The 24,071-nt window shown below is 47.8% G+C and overlaps 2 protein-coding genes across 12 annotated transcripts in view; both read left to right on the top strand.

Moving 5' to 3' along the window:
- TTBK2 (tau tubulin kinase 2) overlaps positions 1-7,728 on the top strand; it is a 149,651-nt gene extending 141,923 nt beyond the window's left edge. For all 6 annotated transcript variants that reach the window (XM_068550245.1, XM_068550235.1, XM_068550226.1 and 3 more), the window contains one exon: positions 872-7,728. In XM_068550245.1, coding sequence (XP_068406346.1) covers positions 872-1,334 — 463 coding nt within the window. In that variant the 3' untranslated portion in view covers positions 1,335-7,728. The remainder of the gene's footprint in view (positions 1-871) is intronic.
- Positions 7,729-9,187: 1,459 nt separating this feature from the next.
- CDAN1 (codanin 1) lies at positions 9,188-22,119 on the top strand. 6 transcript variants are annotated; one of them, XM_068550194.1, is made up of 28 exons: positions 9,188-9,281; positions 9,513-10,003; positions 10,244-10,447; positions 10,640-10,809; positions 10,942-11,055; positions 11,138-11,216; positions 11,640-11,760; positions 11,933-12,042; positions 12,510-12,599; positions 13,265-13,340; positions 13,878-14,083; positions 14,384-14,504; positions 14,846-14,992; positions 15,110-15,276; positions 15,668-15,755; positions 16,002-16,091; positions 16,291-16,345; positions 16,566-16,699; positions 16,785-16,888; positions 17,158-17,316; positions 17,667-17,730; positions 17,901-17,979; positions 18,165-18,313; positions 19,519-19,626; positions 19,750-19,813; positions 19,977-20,158; positions 20,420-20,527; positions 21,345-22,119. In XM_068550194.1, exons 1-28 carry the CDS (start codon positions 9,192-9,194, stop codon positions 21,468-21,470), a joined length of 3,696 nt encoding a protein of 1,231 aa, XP_068406295.1. In that variant the 5' UTR covers positions 9,188-9,191; the 3' UTR covers positions 21,471-22,119. The 6 variants fall into 6 exon arrangements, with proteins under 6 accessions (XP_068406295.1, XP_068406287.1, XP_068406302.1 ...); XM_068550186.1 differs by having other exon boundaries at positions 10,241-10,447; XM_068550201.1 differs by lacking the exons at positions 19,519-19,626; positions 19,750-19,813 and having other exon boundaries at positions 10,241-10,447; positions 18,165-18,266.
- Positions 22,120-24,071: the final 1,952 nt, after the last annotated feature.

Genomic DNA, 24,071 nt, shown 5'->3' with positions numbered 1-24,071 from the left:
GGAAGGAAGAAGGGAGAAAATTCAGAGAAGAAATCAGTAACTTGTTGCTGATCCATAATGGCGATGGTGGCTGTATATGTCCCCTGCATCCTGCAGGTGCCAATACAACTTGGAAGTTCTTCTCCCATTTCCTTCTGTAAGGAGTGGCATGTCAGCAGTTTGAGGTTTAAATTCTTAAACTGAATGGATTTTAGGCCAAGACAGAAAGATATTTAGGGCAGAGGAGACATTGCTATTCATATGAGTGCTTTCTAGATGGCTTGGTTGCCAGTAAGAGAGGCATTCGGCTCTCCTGAATCTCAGGGTATTGTCAGGGGCAGAAACTGAGGCCCAGAGAAACCAGTGACTACTCTTTTCTTTTGGAAATTATTAAATGAGGTTGAAGTATATTTTTATCTGTAGTTCCTGCTGTTGGTGAGTACTGTTGAAGACTTATATTGTGAAGTTTAATGTTTGCATAAGTATATATAGAATTCCTGTCCTAGAAGCCTCAAACAAAATTGTTTACTCTTGCTCATGTGCTAACATGCTAGAGACATTTCATTAATTCTAAAATGGGAAGAGCAAACATGCTGTAGGAGGAAGGGGCTTAACAACATGTAAGTGCTTCTGGACGGCAGACATCCAATTAAGTACTTTACTGCACTTGACTGCTCAGTAACCCTGTGAGATAGATAATATGCCCCTTCAAAGCTGGGAGAGGTTAAATAATTTGTCCAGGGTTATACAACTGGTATATGAAAGAGTAACTCCGCATCCTCTGTTTCCTGATTTTGACTCACATCATACATATTATGATTTGGGACATTGTGACTTTCTAGGCACACTTAAAGTGAATTAAAACGAAAATAATTATTCTGTTTCTTTTCAGGCTCCGCAGATATAAAGTCCTAGGGAGTAGCAATTCTGACTCAGACCTTTTCTCCCGCCTGGCCCAAATTCTTCAAAATGGATCTCAGAAACCCCGGAGCACTACTCAGTGCAAGGGTCCAGGATCCCCTCACAATCCAAAAACACCACCCAAGAGTCCAGTTGTCCCTCGCAGGAGTCCCAGTGCCTCTCCTCGAAGCTCTTCCTTGCCTCGCACATCCAGTTCCTCACCATCTAGGGCTGGACGGCCCCACCATGACCAGAGGAGTTCATCCCCGCATGTGGGGAGAAGCAAGTCACCTCCCAGCCACTCAGGATCTTCCTCCTCCAGGAGGTCCTGCCAACAGGAGCACTGCAAACCCAGCAAGAATGGCCTGAAAGTATCCAGCAGCCTCCACCACCACTCTGCCAGCACTAAAGCCCCCCCAGGGAAGAGTAAGTCAGCCAGTAAACTCAGCAGATAGGAGCTGGGCTGCATCTCTGTGGAAGGTGTGAGATCTTCCTCCTAAATCTGATACATGTGTGTCCCTGTACTGTCTATTTAAAAAAATCAGTGTTGATCTTGTCTTGCAAAAGAAAGTAACATGATAAAATATTTATAAGAAGATATATGATAAGAAATTACCTAAGATAGGCAGCAAGCAGATCAGGAATCAATGTCTTTGCATAGGAAGGGGCAAGCCAGCAAAATCCAAGGGGGTGAAACTGGCTAAATGAACTCTCATTTCTTATCTGCCTTCAAAACAAAAATGTTGAAGGTAGGGGGTGGATTGGAATTTTAAGGGGTTTAGCCTACTTTTTTTAAGGCTCGACTTAAAGATTATATAGCAAAAGTGAAACTTCTCACTTTAATATTTGCTTTCCAAACTTCCCAACCTCGGGGAGTCAGAATTGCTCCGATATTAGAGTATGTAAGAAGTGTGTTGCTGGTGGAGCCAGTGCTCATGTACATTTGGCTTGTGTGTTTATCTGGTGTATTGAGAGTTCACACCTTTACTTTGCCTCATTCCTAGTACCCTCCCTGGATTTCACATTTTTTAAAGTTAGCGTTTGTCACCTGATCCAATCTCTCTTATTTTAACAATACATTCTAACGTGCTTTTAGCAGCACATGCTGAGAATTTCAAATCCAATTACTTTTTTAAATCCCCTAATATTTCTCTTTGGAGCAACAGTTACTTAACTCAGTATATTTTTATTGTGAAAAATAACTGATGAAACTTAGGTAAAGGAAGGAAAAGTCTAAATAGAACTACTTTGCAGGCTTCAGTGCTTTAGGGAGAGGGACAGACTATGGAGTAATACCCTTCAAGATAGAAGAACCCTCTTTCCCCTGTTAGTTTCCTCCTTGTGGAAGGAAAACTGACCAGAGTAGACCTTGCTTCCTTAAATCTTCTAGGTACCAACTATTTCTACTATCAACCTCCAAGACAATACCAGGGAAGTACATTGCTGTGGAATGTGACTTTATGCTTTTAGAGCTTTAGAAAGAAAAATAGGAAGAAATTAGGTATGTTGAGGCTTAAAATTCTCAAACTTTGTATTTTATACATTTAGCCAATAAGGAATGAGTATCTGAGGAAATAAATTTAGGCTCAATATTTATCTTTTAAGGTTTTATTACCTGCTTCACCTGTGCTTTAGTTTGAATATTTGAGCTTCTTGACCTGATTTCCATGTAATCTTAATTTATAAAGCTGTAAGGAGGATCATATTTGTTCTGATCTCACTCTTCTGCTAAGAGGAATCAGTCAAAGTTAAATTATACTAGATTTTTAAAATGAGCTCTTTTATACTCAGTTTTTGTGTTGTAAAGACCTTATTAAGGTCAGGTAAATTGGTCTGCTTGCTGTTGAAATTTGCCTTCTAGCAAACATCTGTGCTTTCTCTTTGACCTTGTGTTTGCTGCCAAACCTAATATGGTTGAATTGGAAAACAGAAAAAAAGAAAGATATTTCCTCACCAAGTGAACATATTCTAATGCTGCATCAAAGCTGCCCTGAAGCTGCACTGAACTTATCTTGTTCTCTTTATCTGTGTTGAGCTTTTTGAAAAAAAAACAAAAAACAAAAACTCAAAACACTATTGAGGCATACATGGTCTCCCATAAGAAATATAGCCTAATGTGGAATCTTAATTTCTCTCCGGTTTCAAGACTACAGAGGAATGCAATAGATAAGACATATTTGCTGTTTAACTAAAGCAACTGTAATATTGGAAGACCAATCCTTCTGTATTATATTGTGTAATAGTTGCTATAACACTACTTGCATGTCTTCACGGTAAATTATATAAATATTTATAAATATATAGAGAAACATATGCTTATATAAAGTCATTCTTTCTCATTCTCCATTTGTAATTTCAAGATCACAGATGGTAAAATTACTTTTTATTGTGTGCCTCGTGTACACTTGGGCCTTGTCTATCTTCATTTTCTGAAAATACGTTCTTGGCATGTGACACTTAACATTCTTTTTGCCTTCCCTGTGAATAATGCAAAAGTTGGCAGTCTTTAACAAGCCAAGATAGGTTATTTAATTTTCATTTTTAAAAGATTTTAATAGGGGAAAAAATTACTAGGACACGCTTGTAATACTGGTTCAAAGATTCGTCATGTTAATTACATAATTCCGTCCTTATGGTTAGAGTGGATAAACTGGGATGATAATCATGGGTCTGACATAAATTGATTTAAAAAAAAAATCTCTTAAAAATTACCATTCTGCTTTCCTCTTTTCACTTCACTTGGGGAGGTGGGTGGTGGGAAGTAATCTACAATTAAGAAATTATCTTTTTCCTGTTGTATTAGCTAAATTGTGCTAAAAGTAGCCAGCTTTAAATCCTGAGCCCTCTAATCAGAAATGTGCTCATGGTAACTATTTGAAAAGCTGATGAGGCTGCAAACTGTAGTATGTGTGTTATTTTATTTCTTATTGGCATTTCTCTGCTAGAAGTCAAAACTGACAGTGATGGCAACATGGCAACTGAATGTTTCCTCTCTTTTTTGGTTCCTTCCATTTTTCTCCCAGCTTTTCCACTGTGTTGCCCCCCTTTTCTAATGGCACTGACAAACTCAAGATCCAGAGAGAAACAGCCTTGTTGTGTAAGAATATTTTATTTTGCATGTAGAGAAAAGAGTTAACCAAAGATATTTCTGCTCTGATACTTTCAAAAGAAGACAGATTAATTATATCTCATGTATCAATAGATCCACTTAAGAGGACTATCTTGTATAGAGATTTACTCTACGGTTTTTAAAAGCAGTTTGTGCTTTTAGATTTTAGATGTCTCGGGCTAAAAAGAGATGTTGGCAGCCCTGAGCAAAGCACTTTTGGCACAAGGATTTTTGTTTTTGTTTTATTTTAGAGTATGATACAGAAAATGAGTTGGGTTTTGTTGTTGTTGGTTCTTTTTTATTTATTTTTAACTTTTTTAGTGATGGTATATTTCAGATTTCAGTGACAAACATAGATCATCCAACTGATTTTAAACCAGTTTGGTTATTCTACCTAAGGTGAGGGACATGGCCATCAATTAAAGTCAAGCCAAACTATATTGAGTAGTATGGGGCAGAAGTTAAAATTATCTTTTGAAAACCAGGTGCCTCCTAGTTTCTCCTTTCACAACAAAATGGCTAGTTACCTAGTCACACTTGCCCTTACCCTCCCTTGTCTAGTCTTTGGAATTACTTGGGTGGAGCAGAAGATGGAATTAGCGACAGTTCAGTCCCTTTAGGTAGCATTATTCCTAAATTATGCTGCCAAATCTCCAGGGTGTAGATTGTTTGAAATATTAAAATTCCACATAGCAGTCTTTTGCACAGCTTAAAGGCATTTAACTTTAATGTGTAGTGAACAAAGAATGAAAATTGGGTCATATCAAATTTAACTTTAAAGCACAGATTATAAACATTTTTGAATGGTAAGTCTTAAGTAGGCACTCTTATTCTCAACTTGGTGTGCAAGCTGGCCTTGCTGACAGTGGCATAATTACATTTACTGTTTTTTAAGTTGCATGTTGTGAATGCTTTTTTGTTTTTTGGGGGTTTTCTTGAGTTAACAAGTTAATCAAGTTCTGAATTAGTGGCAAAATGGTAATTGAGACCCACTGTTGTCATTATCCACTCTATATTGTTTGCTTTAAATACTAAACAAATCTCAGCTGCTTACTAATCCAGCGGACTAGGGTGCAGTATCTGTTTCGCTCTTAGCCACTATAGGAATTTGAAGTTCTTCTGTAATCATCAGAGATTCCTTCCAGCCCACAGATTTTCATGTGAATGTTTGTATGGTTATATTCAATTGACAAGGAAAAGTGTTGGTGCATGTTTTATAAACCCAGAGACAGACAGTTAAAACGATAACTAGTTTTTCTATATCCAGTAGCTTTGAATTAAAAACATTATGCTTTTTCCCTCAAGAGCAGAGGATTCTTTGTTCTAGGAACTACATTCTTAATCTAACATTAGGAATTGGTGATAGGAGAAACAGGATCCAGAATTCAGAATTTAGTGTCTTAGGGGAAAAAATGCATCTTACTCTGGCTATTTGAAAATACATTTATTTGTAGATAAGTCTAGATTTAGTCTTGAAGATCAAAATTTTCACATTTTAAAACTTTTCATTCCTTGCTATCTATCAAAACGTGGCATATGTTAGGGAACCATTTCTTCTGTCATGTTGATGTGTTTTGGAATTAAGTTATTCGCATTCACTGTTTTAAAATCTGCCCATTTCTGTTTATATGTATTTACCACAGATGTGTTGGGACTTTGCCTACAGGGAGAGATATTTCAGCACCTGTATCACTGAGGAGATAGAACGGTTGGTGACAACTGTATTGTTTAGTTTTCTTGAGTTTGGTTCTGTAGACAGTTTATTTGCAGAATAGTTATTTATCTGTGTTCTAATATAAAAAGTATTATGGCATGGATTAGGCATGTAACCACTATAGTAGTTTTCACATGTCAGTATTTACCCAAGTTCAGAAATCACAGGTGCATATTTAGACCTTAACTTAGAGAAGGGAACCAGTGGCAGTTCCAGTCCTCAGACCATATGGAAAGATGTAGTACACTGAAAACCCCAGGTGGTTGTTAGGACATCCCGCTTCCCTGTCCTCATCCAATAGAACTCTGGTATATACTTCAAGGATGTGGGAGTAGTGTGGAAACATATCATTGGATATTCTCAAGAGTTAGGCTGTCCCTCTGGAAATATGAGAAATTTAAGCCAGTTAGACTCAGGAGCCTGCAGAATCTGTTGCCAACATTGCTAGGGAGAAGTGCAGGAGATAAATGGGGAATTCCTGTAGTTCTTAGGTAACTCCAGGACATGGGAAAAGGATCCCCCTATTCATTTAAAGGGGAATTGGATGCTGCACATCTCAAATCCCTGGCTGGACATGAAGTGATGATATTAAAGTCTTGACCCATCAGTGCATTTTCAAATTCAGTTGTGAATACCTGCTCCAACTTTTAAAACATAAGCTCGATGTTTACTCCCCTTAAGCAAGTTTAGAAAATTGCTTGATGTGGTACACAATCTCAAGACACTGAATAGCCAAGCCGAAACCTTTACTCAGTAATGATTTGAATATTTCCTTAGATTTTGCTGGATCCTTGGTCTTAAGGAGACATGTAAAGGATGTGAAGCCTTTTTCTTCATTGCCCTGTGAAACTTTAACAAGATCTGCCTCTTTAATTGAAGTGACAGATATGGGCACAGTATGTATCACTGATGATACTGACATATCTCTCAGATACCCTGGGCCAGGGGTTCTGGGTTCCTTGACCTAGAGACTAGGATTCAGTGAGGCAGACCTTTGAGCCCATGTGACTATAGAATTTGCTGATGATATAATTTTACACACTAACGATAGGAAATTTTCTCTCTCTTTTCAGTTTAATATTGTTTCATATTGTGTACATAAGTGTTCACTCACCCAGTTAAAAACACTAGGTAAACCAAATTTTTATATAGACTACCCTTGCCATATGTTGCTTTTTTTCCCTCTTAAAATATACAGTTAAATCCTTAAAAATTCATGCACGGCACTTCACCATAACTGGGGTCTGTCTGGGTGTTCTTCTCTCATCCACAAGGGATAAACAAACCTACCAGAGCTTGAATGTGATTTATTTTAGGGATCAACCCAGGGAAGGGGAAGCCCTTGGGATTTTTTTCTTTTTAAACTATTCACCAGTTAGGTAAATTAGTTCACTAAGGTAAAAAGCATTCAGAGATACAAAGATAGGAAGCTAAAGGAAATGTAACACTGTTCCACTTGGGGCTCTGAAATTGGATTGAATGAACTGAGTAAAGAAAATAACAGCTGACCCAGGCTTGAGCTCCCTCATTTCTCATGCACAGTTCCTGGTCCCCCTTCTGACTCCTTTCCTAAAATAACCAAGTGCTGAATTTCATTGGGCCATTTACTTACAAGTTCACAGCTTTTAGGAAAAAAGAGGGAGTTGGGAAACACCTAGCTTTGAATTAGATATAACTCTTGAAAGTTCTGAACTATTGGCAGCTCTTAAATCAGATGGAACCACAAACCAGAAGAATTCTCTCTTGTCAAGCAAGACCAGTAAGTTAGAGTAATTTAACAATTTCATAGTTTTCTCCCTTTCTTCTCCTCTTCATGAAATCAGAGTGATGAGAATTGCTCTTTGAAATACCTCCAAAGGTATTGTATCCCTTTCCCTTCCAAGCAGCCCTCTTTATGCATTTTTGCTCAGGCAACCAAGGACATAGAGTATTGGCAGAAACATGGAGTGCTTTTGTATAGGCCATCTGTACATAAAAGTGTAATTATTTATTTAATTTTCCCATTTGTATCATATTAAAGCTTTGTACAGTGTTTTAAGTTCTGTTTTAAAATTATTTTGTATTTTATTTTTATAATCTAGTAATAAAATATTCATTCCGCATGCAAATTCTAGTTCTATTTGTATGGTGGTTTGGATTTCAAAGGTGGGAAATATTATTTTTCTGATAACGTTATTGAATGCACCAGAGGTTATAAGATCAACAGGGAGTAGAAAGTGTTCTATAAATGCAGTACCACATCCAGAAGTGACCTAGAAAAAGAAGCACTGGACTGAATAGAAACTAGGTGTTCACAATCCCTGCAGATAAAAACCAGGGTTCAGGGATATGAGGAGATGGTTCCCCATGTAATAAAATTGAACGTGTTAAAAGCTCTCTTTCAATCCAACATTCTCTCGCTGGCTGGAGGTTCTTTTTCCTTCTCTGTAGGAAATGTCCCTGTAGCACTGGAGTGATTTCTGCTTCCCACCATTCTCTCCTTTCCACCTTCCTTTGAACCAGGGGAACTCTCAGGAGGCATTCACATGGGCACTGCTTCACCCTTCCTGATTTGGTCTGGCCTGGAATGTTAGTGCCATTTGTTTTTCTCTGCCTGGTTTCCCTGTCTTGATTTCTCAGTGAGCAGCAACATCCAAAGAGGTGACTGATGTTTTTCGAAATAAGAGAAATTAAGAAATAACTCAGGCTCCCAGAAGCTAATTATGTATATGCCTGTTAACTTCTCAACTGTAAAGTAGCTGAAATATTAACCTTGTGTAATGTATAAGGGATACAGACTAGGCTGTTCTGTGTGCAGGATGGCCTGAGGCACTTTAAGGGTTGTGGGCTGAGGATCCTAAAAAGCCCCCCTGCAAGAATTCTGTCTTAAAGTCTTAAATGATCAATCAGTTGATGGTGAGTGGGGAAAACCATTGGTACCGCATGGGCAGGAGACTCAGCTTTTGAGAAAGGATAAAGTTAGCTTAACTTCATTTTGACCTTGCCTAACTTCTTTAGGGTGGTGACGATTGAATCTAGAAAGACTCTTGAAAGAAAAGAATGTGCTTATCGTAGAAAATATAGGCATCTTCTCTGGAGAATCGTTCACCTTTACCGTCCGGCCGCTCTCCCGGGCCCTTGGTTTTCCCCGCCGCGTCCCTGAGTCCCGGCAGGTCGCCTTCGGGCCAGGGCAGCCGGGGCCGGGCCTCACCGCTAGCGGTGCGCTGCACTTGGGGAACCACCGTACCTCTTGTCGGGAACCGCGGACCCATCCGCAGCCTTGAGCCAAAGCCTGGGCGGAGTATCAGCCTGCTGAAGCGCCGCTGCCGCCGGCCCAGGTCCCGGTCTCGGTCCCGCCCTGGCCCCGCCCCTCCGCGCCCTGGCCCCGCCCTCTCCGCCCCGCCCTCTCCTCCCCGCGGCCCAACGGTCGCCCCGCGACTCAGGCCCCGCCCCCCGGGCGCCCGTGGCGCGCCGGCGCCTGCGCAATCGCCTCCGAGCGCCCGGACCGGGATGGCGGCCGTTTTGGAGTCTCTGCTGCGAGAGGAGCTGTCGGTCGCAACCGCCGTGCTGTGGATCGCGCGCAGCGCCCAGAGTTCGGAGGTAACAGCGTCGACACGCCCCCAGGCTGGCCCGAATCTGCTTCCCGCGGGAGGTACCACCCCTCCCATCCTCTTCCTCTAGGGTGCCTGGCTGTCAGCCCGGGCCGAGTGCGCTCCAACTAGGGGCCGCTACCCCCGGCCGCCCACCCAGCTCAGCGCGCCCGGCGGCCCCGGCTGCTTGCGGCCCCGGGCTGGCAGCTGACCCTCTCGCCCCTCGCTGCTTCTCCCTCAGGATGACCCCGGGGAGGCGGCCGCGCTGATCTCACTTCGGCCGCTGCGGAAGGAATTCGTGCCATTCCTGCTGAACTTCCTGAGAGAACAGAGCAGCCGCGTCCTCCCGCAGGGCCCCCCAACCCCAGCCAAGGCCTCGGGCTCCTCGGCAGCCTTGCCAGGGAGACCCGGGGGCCCGCCGCGGGGCGGCCGCGGGGCGCGCAGCCAGCTCTTCCCTCCGACCGAGCCTTCGAGCGCCACCGCCGCTGAGGCCCCTTCGGCCCGCCGTGGGGGCAGGAGGCGGGGCCCGGGGCCGGCCCGTGAGCGAGGAGGCCGCGGCTCCGGGGCCCTGGAGGAGGGGGTCAGCGGGGAGAGCCTGCCCTGGGCCGGGGGCCGGAGGCCCAAGAGCTCTGGCAGCCCCGGCAGCCCCAGCCTCGCGCGCTCTGATCCGCCAAACCTCAGCAACCTGGAGGAATTCCCTCCTGTAGGCTCGGTTCCCCCCGGCTCTGCAGGGTGAGAATCAGCCCCCATCCGGGAGATGGGTGGCACGAAGGCTCTACTAGGGGAGTTAATAAACTAAGGCTGGGTGCTCTGTAGTAGAGCGTGGTGATGGCTAGAAGGTTGGGAATGAGATAACTACAGTGGTGAGGGGCATTTTGCAGGGGGTCCAGGCTGCTGTGGTGGAGGTGGTGGTGGAGGGGGAGATGCTTGAAGAAAGGAATATCAGAAAAACCTGTGGCTACTCCTCAGCAGGACCAAGCCTTCACGCAGGATCAACCCAACTCCGGTGAGCGAAGAGCGGTCACTCTCCAAGCCCAAGACTTGCTTCACCTCACCCCCAATCAACTGTGTCCCCAGTTCACAACCCTCAGTCCTGGACACTAGCCCTTGGGGCCATGGCCTTCCCCCAGGGTGCAGAAGTCTGCAAGAGGAGCGGGAGATGCTCAGGAAGGAGCGGTATGGCCTTGTTGCTCCCTGGGATGTCAGCTTCCTCTGTGGGGGATTGGCAGGGCTTTTCCCTGTGATTGATTTGTCCCCTGGGAACCCTGGGTCTGTTTCCTGGGCTGTGGATGTCTCTTTGAGGAACCTGAGTATGGCTGTGGAGGGGAAGGCAGGCTGACTACTCATGACATTTCTCTTTCCCCATAGCTCTAAGCTGCTGCAGCAGTCACCTGCTCCCGCCTGTCCCACCCCAGAATCAGGATGTCCTCACCCCAGCCGGACAGGAAACCTCACAGCTGAACCCGCTGACCCTGCCAGAGTATCTTCCCGCCAGCGTCTGGAGCTGGTAGCCCTTGTCTACTCTTCATGCATTGCAGGTGAGTGAGAGCAAAGGGCCCTGAAATGGAGATACTTGTAGAACCACAGGTTAAAAGAATTGATAAGGCATGTAGGACTGAGCCTTGGTTCTGAATGGTGTTCAATACCCTGGAGTTTCTTTTCTTATCTAGAAAACCTGGTACCAAACCTCTTCTTGGAGCTTTTCTTCGTCCTTCAGCTCCTTACCGCCCGGAGGATGGTGGCTGCCAAGGACAGTGACCTTGAACCAAATCCAGGAGCCGTAGGTTGGTGAACAAGCCTCTTTTTGAGAAATGGGGTCTGGAAATGAAATCATTCTTAGCCAACAACTTGGTACTGTCCTTCTAGATTCCCTGGAAAACCCTCTGTTCCAGAGTGTCCATGATTGTGTCTTCTTTGCAGTGCAGGTTTTGGAGCATCAGTTTCAGTGAGTTTCCCCAGTGGAGGTATTTGAGCCTTATTCCCATTGTCCACTTGGTTCTCTTGTTACTTGGGGTACATGCTTGTGCTTGACACAGGTGTAGTGACCCTGGACCTCTTCCTACACGTAACCTTCAATTTTGTGTCAAGGCTATGAATTTAGCCCTTGAAAGAATCAAACTGCCCCCGGTGGTCTTGGTAGCTGACCTTTGGGTTTATCTAATGTTTCTGCCCTGCTCTCTTGTTCGCTGCTCCATAAGGTCTCTCTCATTTCCTTCCCCTTTGCCTTCATCATCTTTAATCCTTTGCCCATGACTTTTCTTCATGTACCTGCTCCATGCTCCGGGTAACACGCTGTGTGGTGTGCAGGTGCCAGCTTCCTATTTTCAGTCTGTCCCATTCTTGGTCATTTGTGCTCTTGTCCCTGTAGCGTTCTTTCCCACCTGGACAAAGGGACCTTGAAGCTGTTGGCTGAGAATGAACGGCTACTGTGCTTCTCACCAGCTCTGCAAGGCCGCCTGCGAGCTGCCTACGAGGGCAGTGTTGCCAAGGTAGTGACCCCATCTTAGACATCGACTAGCCTGGACCTGACCCTTTCCGGTCTCATAACTCAGGCAGCCCAGCTCACATCACTGTAGTGTCATTTGCACTGGAATGGGGATGAAGTTTTCTGAGCATGAACTCTGCCAGCTTCAGTCCCTAATTGTCACTGCCATGTTTTAGGTCTCTCTGGCGATGCCACCTTCTGCACAAGCTGTCTCCTTTCAGCCAGAAACTGACAATCGTGCCAACTTCTCCAGTGATCGAGCCTTTCATACTTTTAAAAAACAGAGGTGATAAGAAGAGGGAACTTTGGGGGAAGGGGATGAAGAGGATTTTCTCTGGGATAGGCAGCCTGTGTCATTTTCATAGAAACTAGGAGTTTGACACTAACAGGTGGTAGTTTAGCACTACCAGGCCCTTCCTGGCAAACATCATAAGGGCCACTTAGCCTCATTCTGTCCATGCCCGTGGACTTGAACCTCCAACCTTAGCAGCCTTCTCACAGGTGTATGACTCTAGTCACAGGGTTCTCAGACGAGAGTGCCAGATCAACTTTAACTGCCCACAGAAGTATGTGAAGCATGTGGTGTACTGCTCCCGGGTCTGTAGCATTATCACACAGAGAACCCTGGAGAGGATAAGGAACGGGGCTGTGGATAGTCCTGTCCTCAGTTCTTCTGAGCTAGGGAAGGCACTCCTGAGAATGAGTTAGGCCAGCTGTGCTTCAGTTGATCGGGCATTCTTATGTGTCTGTCAGGGACGTGTTTTATGAGGTGCTTCGAGAGTGGGAAGATCGCCATGAGGAGCCCGGCTGGGATTTTGAGAAGGGCTTGGGCAGCAGGATCAGGTACGTGCTCACACACCGGTCACCTTGTCTTTCTTGCTTCCAGCAGTGAGCAGCTTAGTGGTGCTTGGGTGGCTGATTGGAGGAAGGCTTTTCCTTCCAGGGCAAAGCTGTTTTCTTCTATCCTACTTAATCTCTCCAGATACTGCCACCTCTGCCTCTACTCAAAAGGGATTTGTCTCTCCAGCTCCTTCCACTCAGAAATCACTCATACTTGCTCTGTGATTGCAAATGCTTGAAAAAGTGGAATGCTCTTATTTCAGGTTGCTTGAGTTTTGGCCCAAGTTTTAGACCCTTTCCAACCTCCATTTTCTCCATTATCTTATTTGACAATACAGATAACTTTGCATAGCTAGATAACTAGGATACAGAAAGAATATCCTCTTGTCCACATTGGTCATGAAGCTCACTGGCGCTCGGTGTAGACTGAAGATGAGAGGGGTGGTATTATTTCATGTTTGGTTAAGTGTATCTCTAGCTTTGAGGGTCTGGGGGCTGAGGAGAGTGTCCCTTACCTTTTCCCATATCCTGTGCCAGCCGGCTCTGGCAGAGGTCTGCTCAAGCCCCTGGTAAAGGGCTGAAAGGCCCAAGGGTTGGCTTGTTCTCTCAGATCTTTCTCTCCCTCTTCCTCCTTCCATCACACTCCATCCCTGCCTCTTATTCCTCAGAGCCATGATGGGTCAACTCTCTGCAGCCTGCAGCCACAGCCATTTTGTTCGACTTTTCCAAAAACAACTTCTCCAGGTAATAGCCCCAGCGGGAGACTGATGAATCTACAGTGGACAGTATGTATTACAGGCAGCCAAGTAATGGCTGGCACTTTGGGATAGGGCAGGCAAGCAGGCAGGTCCTTGGCTGGAGATTGAACAAGAGTTCTGCTCTTTGGGTGGTGGTTGAAGCTCAGGAAGCCAGAGAGGAGCCGAGCGCTCTCTCCCATGCCCTGCACCTCCTGCCTCCCCGGGCCTCCTCGGACACCCGGCTCTCCTGGCCTTCCTTCAGCACTTCACTACTTTCTTGCCCTTGATTTGTGCTGTGGTAGAAAGAGCACAGGGTTAGGACTCAGGTCTGGTTTCAAATCCTAGCTCTTGTGATCCTAGGCAGATGTTGAATCTTACAGGTTCCGTTTCTTCACCTGTAAAAATAAGAATATAATCCAGACCTCAAAAAACACACCTGTGGCACATGATACAGGGTTCATCGCTTCCTCCTCATTTTGTTCAGTCCTTCTTTCCAGAAAAACTCACTGGTTTTTTGATTTCTCTCTTTCTCCCCCTGCCCCAGATGTGTCAGAGTCCTGGTGGTGCTGGGGGCACTGTCTTGGGCGAGGCTCCGGATGTGTTAAATATGCTTGGAGCTGACAAGCTGGGGCGGTTGCGGCGCCTGCAGGAACGGCTTGTGGCCCCTCAGAGCAGTGGGGGGCCCTGCCCACCCCCCACCTTCCCAGGCTGTCAGGGCTTCTTCAGGGACTTCATCTTGAGTGCCAGCAGGTAAAGGTCTCCTGTCTTGCAGAGAGTGGGGGCAGAGGCCAGAAGAGGTTTGTGTTCACAGAAGGGCAGCGTTTTCTCTCCTTCGTCTGGAATATAACAGGGTGGGACTGGGTGTTGCCTGGGCTCCTTCTAACTCACACTTCCTGCCTCCATTTCCCTTCTCATTCTTTCACCCGTGAAGGTAACCTCATTGGCCTCCTCTGTCTACCCTGCTGAGCCTTTCTGTCTGGAGCACCTCTTCTCTATTCTGGTCCTTCCTACACTTTTTCCAGTACCTTTATTCCCCCCTCCCCTTCGTAGCTTCCAGTTTAATCAGCATCTCATGGATAGCCTGAGTTTGAAGATCCGGGAGCTCAACAGCCTTGCCCTGCCTCAGCCTGAGCCCAGTGACGAAGACGGGGAGTCGGACGTGGACTGGCAGGTTAGAAAGCAGAAGGGAGATGACGGGGTTCTGACCCGGGGGGAGGGGTATTTTCAAGAAGAAATCTGTAACAGATTTGGCTTTTTTTTTTTAAGATTTTTTTGATGTGGACCATTTTTAAAGTCTTTGTTGAATTTGTTACAATATTGCTTGTGTTGTATGTTTTGGTTTTTTGGCTGTGAGACATGTGGGATCTTAGCTCCCCGACCAGGGATCGAACCTGCACCCCCCTGCATTGAAAGGCGAAGTCTCAACCACTGGACCACCAGAGAAGTCCCACAGATTTGGTTTTGTTCTAGAAGCCTTATGCTTGGGACCTTTTACTTCTTGATGCCCTGCAGGGTGAACGGAGGCAGTTTGCTGTGGTGCTGCTCAGCCTGAGGCTTCTGGCTAAATTCCTGGGCTTTGTGGCTTTCCTGCCATACCGGGGGCCTGAACCACCCCCGACCCGTGAGCTCCAGGACACCATTCTGGCCCTGAGGAGCCAGGTGAATTGGGGGCTCTGGTAAGGAGGGAGCTGGGAGGAGGGGCAAGGCAATGGCGTTAGAAGGCTTCCCCCAGCCCCTGGGACTGACCCACCCACTGACTGACGCTGGCCCTGCCAGGTGCCCCCGGTCCTGGATGTGCGGGCTCTGCTGCAGCAGGGGCTGCGGGCCCGCCGAGCAGTGCTCACGGTGCCCTGGCTGGTGGAGTTCCTTTCCCTGGCTGACCACATTGTCCCCATGCTGGACTATTACCGCAGCGTCTTCACTCTCCTGCTGCACCTGCATCGGTGAGTAGAGAGAGAGCAGACTTGAGAGAACGGTGCGGGGAGAACATTGCTGAGGCTGCCGTTTATGAAGAGGGTCAAGCAGCCTGTGCTTCCTGCGTGGTACCGTAGCCGTAACTGACCCTCAGAGAAGAGGCCAGGCCTTGATCCACAAGGAAAGACAGTGGGCAGTTATTGAATATTTGCACTTTGATTGGCCCTTTTCTATTCCTACTGTGGCCCAGCTCAGAAGGGAGTACAGATCTGGGAGGGGTGATGAGACCTGGTTTCTTGTACAACAGCAGTCCCTTTTAGGTCTGCTTTTGAGAAGTACCTTCCCAGTGATAGCTTTCTGTTACTGCATTCCATTTCTTTCTTTGCACAGATTCCATTCACACCCTCATTTACCTTTTAGGAGCTTGGTCTTGTCAAAGGAGAGTGAAGGGGAGATGTGTTTCCTGAACAAGCTGCTGCTGCTGGCTGTCCTGGGCTGGCTTTTCCAGGTTGGTGGCGCGAGGGTCCAGGTTGGAGAAGGGGGGTGACTACTGTGGCTGAAGACAGGGAAAGGGAGGATGTATGAGTCTGAACAAGGGCGGGGCCAGAAGGTGAAGGTTCAGAGGAGGGGTAGGGATTGCCATAGTTTCAGAGGAAGGTGGCTTTGAACCTGGTGTCCAAACCCTGGAACCATGAGGTAGGAGGTGTGACGAATCTCTAAAGTGCTGACTTGCACTGCCCTGATCTCTTGCCAGATTCCTACAGTCCCTGAGGACCTGTTCTTTCTGGAAGAGGGTCAGTTGGATGCCTTTGAGGTGGACACAGTAGCATCAGAGCATGGCTTGGTAAGTGTTGGGGTCAAGCCAGAGCCATGGGAAGCACAAGAGTAAAGGAGGCAGGCTTCCCGGTAGGGCCCAGCAGGAGACAAGCCAGAATAGAGACTGAAGTCTTTTATGTAATTCTCTTACCTGACCACCCCGTTTCTGGCACACTGGGGAGGAAGGGAAGCTTACCTTCCCAACACTGGCCTGTTCTCTCCCCCAGGACAGCATGCCTGTGGTGGACCAGCACCTGCTCTACACTTGCTGCCCCTATATTGGTGAGGATACTGGTCTCCCCTCAGAGGGTCCTTGGTCCTTGGCCTGTTCCTTCATGAGTACCCAAAAGGCACTCTGTGGGCCCAGCGCCCCAATACGTTGTTCTGTTCTTAGGCGCTCCCTGGTGCCTCAGTCTTTCTATTACATAAATGCTTAAAAGTCAAGATGCTGGGGAGGGTGGGACGGTTCTGGAACTTAAACACTTGGGCTTCTCTGATGCAGGAGAGCTCCGCAAACTGCTCGCCTCCTGGGTATCAGGAAGCAGTGGACGGAGTGGGGGCTTTGTCAGGAAAATCACCCCCACCACCACCACCGGCCTGGGAGCCCAGCCTCCCCGGACCACCCAAGGGCTGCAGGTAGGGGGCAGGGCGGAGGCCCGGGGGCCGCGCAGTGGAGAAGGGAAAGCGGGCCCTTCACTGCCCTGCCCCCTCCTCCCGACAGGCACAGCTGGCTCAAGCCTTTTTCCACAACCAGCCGCCCTCCCTGCGCAGGACCGTGGAGTTTGTGGCAGAGAGAATCGGCTCGAACTGTGTCAAGCATATCAAGTGAGGATGAGTTGGGATTGGGAATGGAGGTGTTGAGGGTCCCCAGTCTCATTTCCTTACGATTTTGCCCTTTATAACACCTTGTTGCCAAACTGAGGAAAGTCAGCTGAGGGGTAGCGGGTGATAGAGGACAAGGGCCAGGTGGGACGGGGGAGGCTAAAATTGCTGACGTTCTTTCAAGTTACTTCTGACCAGGTTTCCTTGAAGTTGCAGCCCCTTTCCGATTCACCCTTTCCAACTACCTCAAAACCCTGCTGTTCCTACTGCAGGGCCACGCTGGTGGCAGATCTGGTGCGCCAGGCAGAGTCGCTTCTTCAAGAGCAGCTGGTGACGCAGGGACAGGAAGGGGGAGATCCAGCCCAGCTGTTGGAGATCTTGTGTTCCCGGCTGTGCCCTCACGGGGCCCAGGCGTTGACCCAGGGGCGGGAGTAAGACGCCAGTCTGTTTGAATCCTCTCATCTCCGCTCTCCTCTTAGCTTTTCCTTTCCTGTCCCTTTGTCCTCTTTTATACTCATCCTTTATTCCATGTCCTCTCCCCACACTGCTTTTTTTGTGCTTTTTTTGCCTGCCCTGTAGGCTCTTATCTTGGTTTTTAGAGGTTTTAGGGCCCAGAGTCCAGAGTTGAATTGGAAGGGCATCTGGGGTGGGGCCGGAGGGCTGAGGGTGCCTTCCCCTGAGGCAGAGCCCTCCCAGCTCGGGCGATTGGTGCACTCGGGGCGTTTCCTTCTGTGGGCCAGGCTGACGCATCTAGACATCACTGACCTCTGTCTCCTTTCAGGTTCTGCCAAAAGAAGAGCCCTGGTGCCGTGAGGGCATTGCTCCCTGAGGAGACCCCAGCAGCCGTACGTAGGAAGGAGTCCTGGGGTTAGCAGGCTGGGCAGTTGGTTGGTGGTGGGAGAGGAGTGCTGCGGGGTTGTGTGTGTGAGGCTTCTGGTGGCAGGTGGGTCAGTCCTGGACTTGGGCATTCGTCATTGTCCTAAGTTGTCCCTGACTCAGAACTTCTGTGTCACAGGTTCTGAGCAGTGCAGAGAACATTGCTGTGGGGCTTGCAACAGAGAAAGCCTGTGCTTGGTTGTCAGCCAACGTCACAGGTAAGGTCCAGGGAGGGGGAGTGGCTGCCCAAGTTTTTCAGAAGTGGACTGGCAGGAAGTTGGAGGCCATGTGGGGGAGATAGGACTCAGAGCCAGCTGGTAACAGGGAAGGGCATGGGTTGGCATGGTGAGCCTGTGCAGGGCTGCTTTGATGACCCCTTTTCTGTCCTCCCTCTGACTTGCAGCTCTGATCAGAAGGGAGGTGAAAGCGGCTGTGAGTCGCATGCTTCGAGCCCAGGGTCCTGAGCCAGCTGCCCGGGGGGAGCGGAGGGGCTGCTCCCGTGCCTGTGAGCACCATGCTCCCCTCCCCTCCCACCTCATCTCCGAGATAAAAGTACACAGTTCCCTACTCCCTTCGGCTCCCCTCCTCCCTCTCCCTGCTCTTTTCCTAGTCTCCCTCCTCTCTCCCTCAACTCCAGTATTTGTGTGGCAGCTTTCTGTGTTGCCCAGCTGGTTCCCATTTTGTTACTGAATGGGATTAGGTAGGGCAGAACTGAATTGAATGGTTTTCGTAACTGCTGTTCTCTGACTTCTGTACTTGAATCACCCAAAAAGGTGAAAGGGAAAGGGGTAGATGTGAAAATTGTTGACTGAGTACACGTTACACAGATGATGATGGGAGTGGGGTAGGGAATGGCTGTCCAGTGCAGTAGGAAAGTCTCTGAGGAACAGTCATTGCAGCATTGGGATATGATTTCAGAAATGTTCTCCTATGTGGGAGGTGATGCTTGTTTAGTTACAGGCAGTAAGAATAATCTATCAATGCTCTTAATTTGATAAAAAAAATTTTTTGATACTGTCTAGAGCAGGAGTCAGCTGACAACCCGTGGGCCAAATCCAGCCCGCTGCTTGTTTTCATAAATAAAGTTTTATTGGAACACAGCCATGCTTGTTCATTTACGAATTGTTGGGCTGCTTTCGTGCTTCAGCAGCAGAATTGAGTGGTGGGGGCAGAGTCCTAAACTAGTGACCCAGATCTGGGGTAGTAGTGTGAGAATAAAGATTTGGAATAGGGACTAAAAAAGAATGACTAAAATTAGAAGAGTAAGAGGGAGAAGAAAACTCTCAGCAGCCATTAGCTACTGGTTTTCAACACGCAGAGGATTTCTGTACTGAAACCTCGGCTCTCCTGAGAAGATGAACAGAGAATCATGAGGGACAGAAAACAGTACGACATGTACACGACAGGACAGTTCCCCTGAATGCTTTCAGAATAAGATGCTCTCTGGGAATTGGCTAGGTATGACTTTGTCCCAAGATGAGTGCCGTCTCTTGAGCTCTCTGGCAGCGCGTTGTCCCTTGGCTTACCTGCTCCATCCGTTCCTTTGTTGTCCACTTGGTTGCTTCTCCCAGCTGTGCTGTCCTGCCCAAGCCCCAAGTCTAAGGGCACCTTTGCCCATTACTTCACCCCAGGGCCCTGTCTTCCTTTTCCTTCTGCCTCTTTCCACTGGCTCATCCCCACCCCAAGCCACGTTCTCTGTGGCCTCCTTGGCCCTGGCCTGGCATGAAGCCTTACTCTGCTTCCGCCCCGCTCTCCAGGACGTGCTCTCTCTGGCCGTGGGGCCCCGGGACCCTGAGGAGGGAGTTTCCCCAGAGCATCTGGAGCAGCTTCTAGGCCAGCTGGGCCAGATGCTGCAGTGCCGCCAGGTGAGACGTGGCAAGATGCTCTTACGTATCCTTGTCCAGCGCCTAATAATCAGAGCTGCACTGGCTTGGGGCTGCTGCTCTAAGGCTGGTGCTAATGTCCAAGGTCTCCCTGTTTCCCCCCAGTTCCTGTGCCCACCTGCTGAGCAGCATCTGGCAAAGTGCTCTGTGGAGTTAGCATCCCTGCTTGGTATGGCTCCTTTTTATCACATCACTCTGTTGCCAGATCCCCCAGTTCTCAGGGTGGGGTACAAGCAAGATTAGAAAACAGAGCTTTTTTTACTCTGTGTCCTCCCAGGGCCACGTGACCCTGCCTCCATTTCTTAGAGCTTGGCATTCCTCTCTCCCCATAGTTGCAGATCAAATTCCTGTCCGAGGGCCCCCGGCACAGCACCAGCTGGAGAGAGGGCAGGCTCGAAGGCTCCTGCTCATGCTGGTTTCCCTGTGGAAGGATGACTTTCAAGTGCCGGTTCCACTGCAGCTGCTGCTGAGGCCAAGAAACGTGGGGCTTCTGGCAGCCACTCGGCCAAGGGAGGTGAGCCAGAGAGGTGGGGGGAGGGGGGCAGGTGGGCTTCTGAGAAGCCTCTGCAGTCATGTGTTTCTCCTCCCACCCCCACCCCAAATGTTATTAGCTGGTTTAGTCCCCCCTTGCTGAGGCTGTGCTTTATCTTCTGCGCTCAGACTCCCTTAGTCTCGTCTCGTCTCCCCCTCCTCCCTCAGCAGCTCTGTCCTTTGTATCAGGGTCGCTGTGCAGTCCTCCTAGCCACCCTGACCTCTTCCTCCGTGTGTGTTGCAGTGGGACCTGCTGCTGTTCTTGCTCCGGGAGCTGGTAGAGAAAGGCCTGATGGGACGGATGGAGATAGAGGCCTGCCTGGGCAGCCTCCATGAGGCCCAGTGGCCAAGGGTAAGGAGTCCTCGTCTCCTTTTACCTGGAGAGAGAACAGGTGTCATATGTCCCTTTTATCCTGAAAGGGGGCAAGTGATGGGGTCTGGCATTCTTAGGCTCTTCCCAAAGCTCAGTGGATTTTGTCAGATTTCTTGAGGACCACCCTGAAATGAAGTGGCTGCTCTGGGGGGGGCCTCCTTCACACTTAAGTATCTATTGTATGAAGGACTGTGTCCATGGAGGAAGGGAAGATGGAAAGGCAGATAGATAGTGCATGGCGTAGTGAGTGTGGGGTTTGTGGTTTCTTTTTTTTTTTTTTTTTTCTTGGCCACGCCACACGGCTGGCAGGATCTTGGTTCCACAACCAGGGATGGAACCCGGGCCCCAGCAGTGAAAGCGCCGAGTCCTAACCACTGGACCACCAGGGAATTCCCAAGTGTGGGTTTTTAAAATCAGAATAACCTGGATTTTAATCTCAGCTAGTCCTTAATGTTATTGTGATTTAGGGCAAAGTAATTTTAGTTTCTTCATTCATAAAATGGGAATAATTTAGACCTCTGGGGTTCTTCAAGATGAAATAATGTGCATATTAAGTACTCATTAGTGGTTTTGAGCTTCCCATTGGAGTTCACTCTCCCTGCCGGAACTTGAGCATCCTAGAGTACTAATGGGACAAGGTTTCCAAGTCCATTTCCAGGTAGAAGGCAGTTGGGAAAAAATAAAATAGGTTGTCTGGTTAGCTAGGGCTTGACGTTTGGGATTGATTCTTAGTAAAAAGGGTGAACAATCTAGAATTATGTGTCTGCCTTTTCTGTCATCTTTCTGCTTATTCCAGGATTTTTCTGAAGAATTAGAGGCACTGTTCAACCTGTTTCTAGCTGAACCCCACGTGCCACAACCTCAGCTAAGAGCTTGTGAGCTGGTGCAGCCAAATCGGGGGACTGTGCTGGCCCAGAGCTAGGGCTGGGAAGCGGCCCTACCTTGTGCATCTCGCCAGAGCGCTGGAACCCAGCCTGACTGTGCCTCGGGAGGAGGCCCCAGAGCCACCCCAAGTGCCCACCCTGACCCTTGCTGGTGTGGAAGTAGCTCAGTGTGTCATCAGGCTTCCTGCTCACGTGTGCAGGAAGAGAGTGGCAGCCTGGCATCCCAGCGACTGTGGGCTCACCATCCCAAGTCCTAAAGGAAGAAGGAGGGGGTCACCCGATTCAGGATTATGGTGGAAGAACCTAGAGACTCCAGTCCTGGAGAAGAAGAGTTGGCATTTATTATGAAATGATGTGTGGGGGCTTGTCGACACAAGAGTCAAGCCCCACTTGCTGCTGTCCCAGCATCTCTTAGAGCTTTGTGGTTTGGGAAATCATGACAGAGACAAGTGACTTCTGCTTAACTTGTGAGTAAAGTTAAACATGAATCTCGGGAGTCTACATTTTCGTACCACCAGGAGCTGGACTGCCATCTCCTTAAAAACGTACAACAGATGTGGGACTTGCCCGACAGAAACCTGCCTTTTACCTTGCACCCCGCCTGCCTTCAGTCCCGTGCAGGTAGTAACTTTTGACTCTAGCTCCATCCAGGGGCCAAGCACGGGCAGAACATTAGAGCTTTTTAAAATAAACTGTTTTCTTTACCAAGGGCTTCATGTCTAGTTATTTTCACCTTACTCGTCCCTGTAAAAGGCTGCAAAGTCTCAGGTGGGCTTGGAGGTGGGCATTGACAGGGTAGAGCTGTCCCATTGGTTGGCCACTTAGCAATGCCTAAATATTCCATCACGTGAGACCCTGCAGGCCAGAGAGCCTTGGGCCCTTGTTAGGCCACTGCCAACAGTATTGACTTCTGTTCAACTCCCGTTAAAGGTTTAGGATGTGTGAAGTTTCTACTCACCAGATACTGCCCACTTGTGATGCTTGCTTGGGGGGCTGGGGGTGTTTGATTTGGCTCAGAACAAAAGCATTCTATGTGTCTATAAATGATGCACCAATTTTGACTAAGCAAGCACTACCTTGATAATGCGCATTAAATTCACTCTTCTAAAATTCATGGTTTTTCTACTTTGGCAGTGTGTGCAGAGAGATTCAGTCTCTGTCAGGGGAAGGAGAGGGTACTCAGTGAACCCTCGTGAAGTGGCTTGCAAAATCTGTCTTTGCATGTATGTGTATTTCTTAAGAGAAAATTTCCCAGCTGTCAAGGAGGTCTCCAACCCAAGGAAGGGTAAGATGCTCTGGGTCTAAAGAGGTCTGCTGTATGACTTCAGTAAAGCCAGCTGGGAGCCCTTACAGTAGGTCCCATCAGCACAGAAAGTTAAAAATGGGGGTTTGTCTCACACCACTTTGTGATCATGCTTCTGCGCAGTCAGGCAGTGACCATCCCTTCCCCTCAGCTCATCCTAATCAATAAGTTTTTGCATCTGAACCTTTTTTTCTTCATCTCTTCATTTGTCCTTTAAATCCAACTTATACTATAGCAAATTCTGGAAGTTCTGAATGCTTGGGAACCAAAACATTTTAAGAAATATTTTATCTTTCTGCACCCATCAGGTGTGGCTGAACGAAAGCACTGCCCCAGGAAGCTGAGCCCTGAGGTAAGCAGACACCCAGCTCCTTCAGACACCCAGCTCCATGTGAGGTGAGGCAGGCAGGCAAGCATGGAGGAAAGCCTGAAGCCCCAAGGATGCTGAGTTTAAAGCCCACTTAGTTAAACCGCACAGGCCCAATTCAGGAAACAACGCTGGCCCGTGTGAACCTTAAGGGTTTACTTTAGGCAGGCAGTAAGATAAAGGAATTACAGAGACAAGCAGCTAATGAACTAGTGAACTCGTTAGTATTTAGGTTGTTTTCCATATACCTGCTCTCTACCAGTATCAGTGGTTTTCAAAGTGTGGTCCCCAGACAAGCAGCCTCATCATCGCCTGCAACTTCCTAGAAATAACAAATATGTGGGCCCCTCTCCACTCTTCTAAATCAGAAACTCTAGGGTGGGGGCCATCCTGGGGTGTAACAAGTCCTTCCGGTGATTCAGATGCACGATAAAGTCTGAGAACCACCTGTCTTAACCAAAACCTGACTCCTCCTTGATCATTTGGAGCCAGGTCCCTGGATTATCCTTAACACCTCTGCATTTTAGTGTAAGATCAGCCTCAGTTAATGTTCTTTAGATTTGCTGACTCACATGCCTGCCTTGTGGCTTTTCTAGTTTAGGGGATACAGTCACCTCCAGGCTAGCCACCGTTCAGATTCCCATTGCTGGCTCTACCTCAGAAGCCCTAGAGGTGCATACCTGTTAAAGAGCTTCCTTCCAGGGGTCTGTGGTCACCGTTGAGTGTGGCAGTGGAATCTGTTCTGGAATCCTTCCTCATGTTCGTATTTGGGCTACAGCTGGCCGTAGCTGGGCAACTAATCTGGTTGCTCTTTATGTGCAAAGCAGTGCTGAGCTCATGGGAAACACTCAATACATATGTGTAAACTATATAGCTTGAAACTGGGCCATGAGTAATTACTGCCATCATAATCACCAGGCTGAATTCTGAGCTCAAACGACACACTTAGGCTATCCCAGGGTAGTCTTC

The sequence above is a fragment of the Eschrichtius robustus genome, chromosome 1 (genome assembly GCF_028021215.1).
Source record: "Eschrichtius robustus isolate mEscRob2 chromosome 1, mEscRob2.pri, whole genome shotgun sequence".
NCBI lineage: Eukaryota > Metazoa > Chordata > Mammalia > Artiodactyla > Eschrichtiidae > Eschrichtius > Eschrichtius robustus.
Note: the sequence above shows the minus strand (reverse complement) of the source record. Positions and strands in the feature narration are given on the sequence as shown.

Excerpts from the sequence above, each read along its gene's own strand:
- CDAN1 (XM_068550186.1), top strand. The coding sequence starts at position 9,192 with ATGGCGGCCGTTTTGGAGTCTCTGCTGCGAGAGGAGCTGTCGGTCGCA. Across the intron at positions 10,448-10,639 it reads GAGATGCTCAGGAAGGAGCG|CTCTAAGCTGCTGCAGCAGT; the intron begins GTATGGCCTTGT and ends CTTTCCCCATAG. Across the intron at positions 11,217-11,639 it reads GTTTTGGAGCATCAGTTTCA|CGTTCTTTCCCACCTGGACA; the intron begins GTGAGTTTCCCC and ends TTGTCCCTGTAG.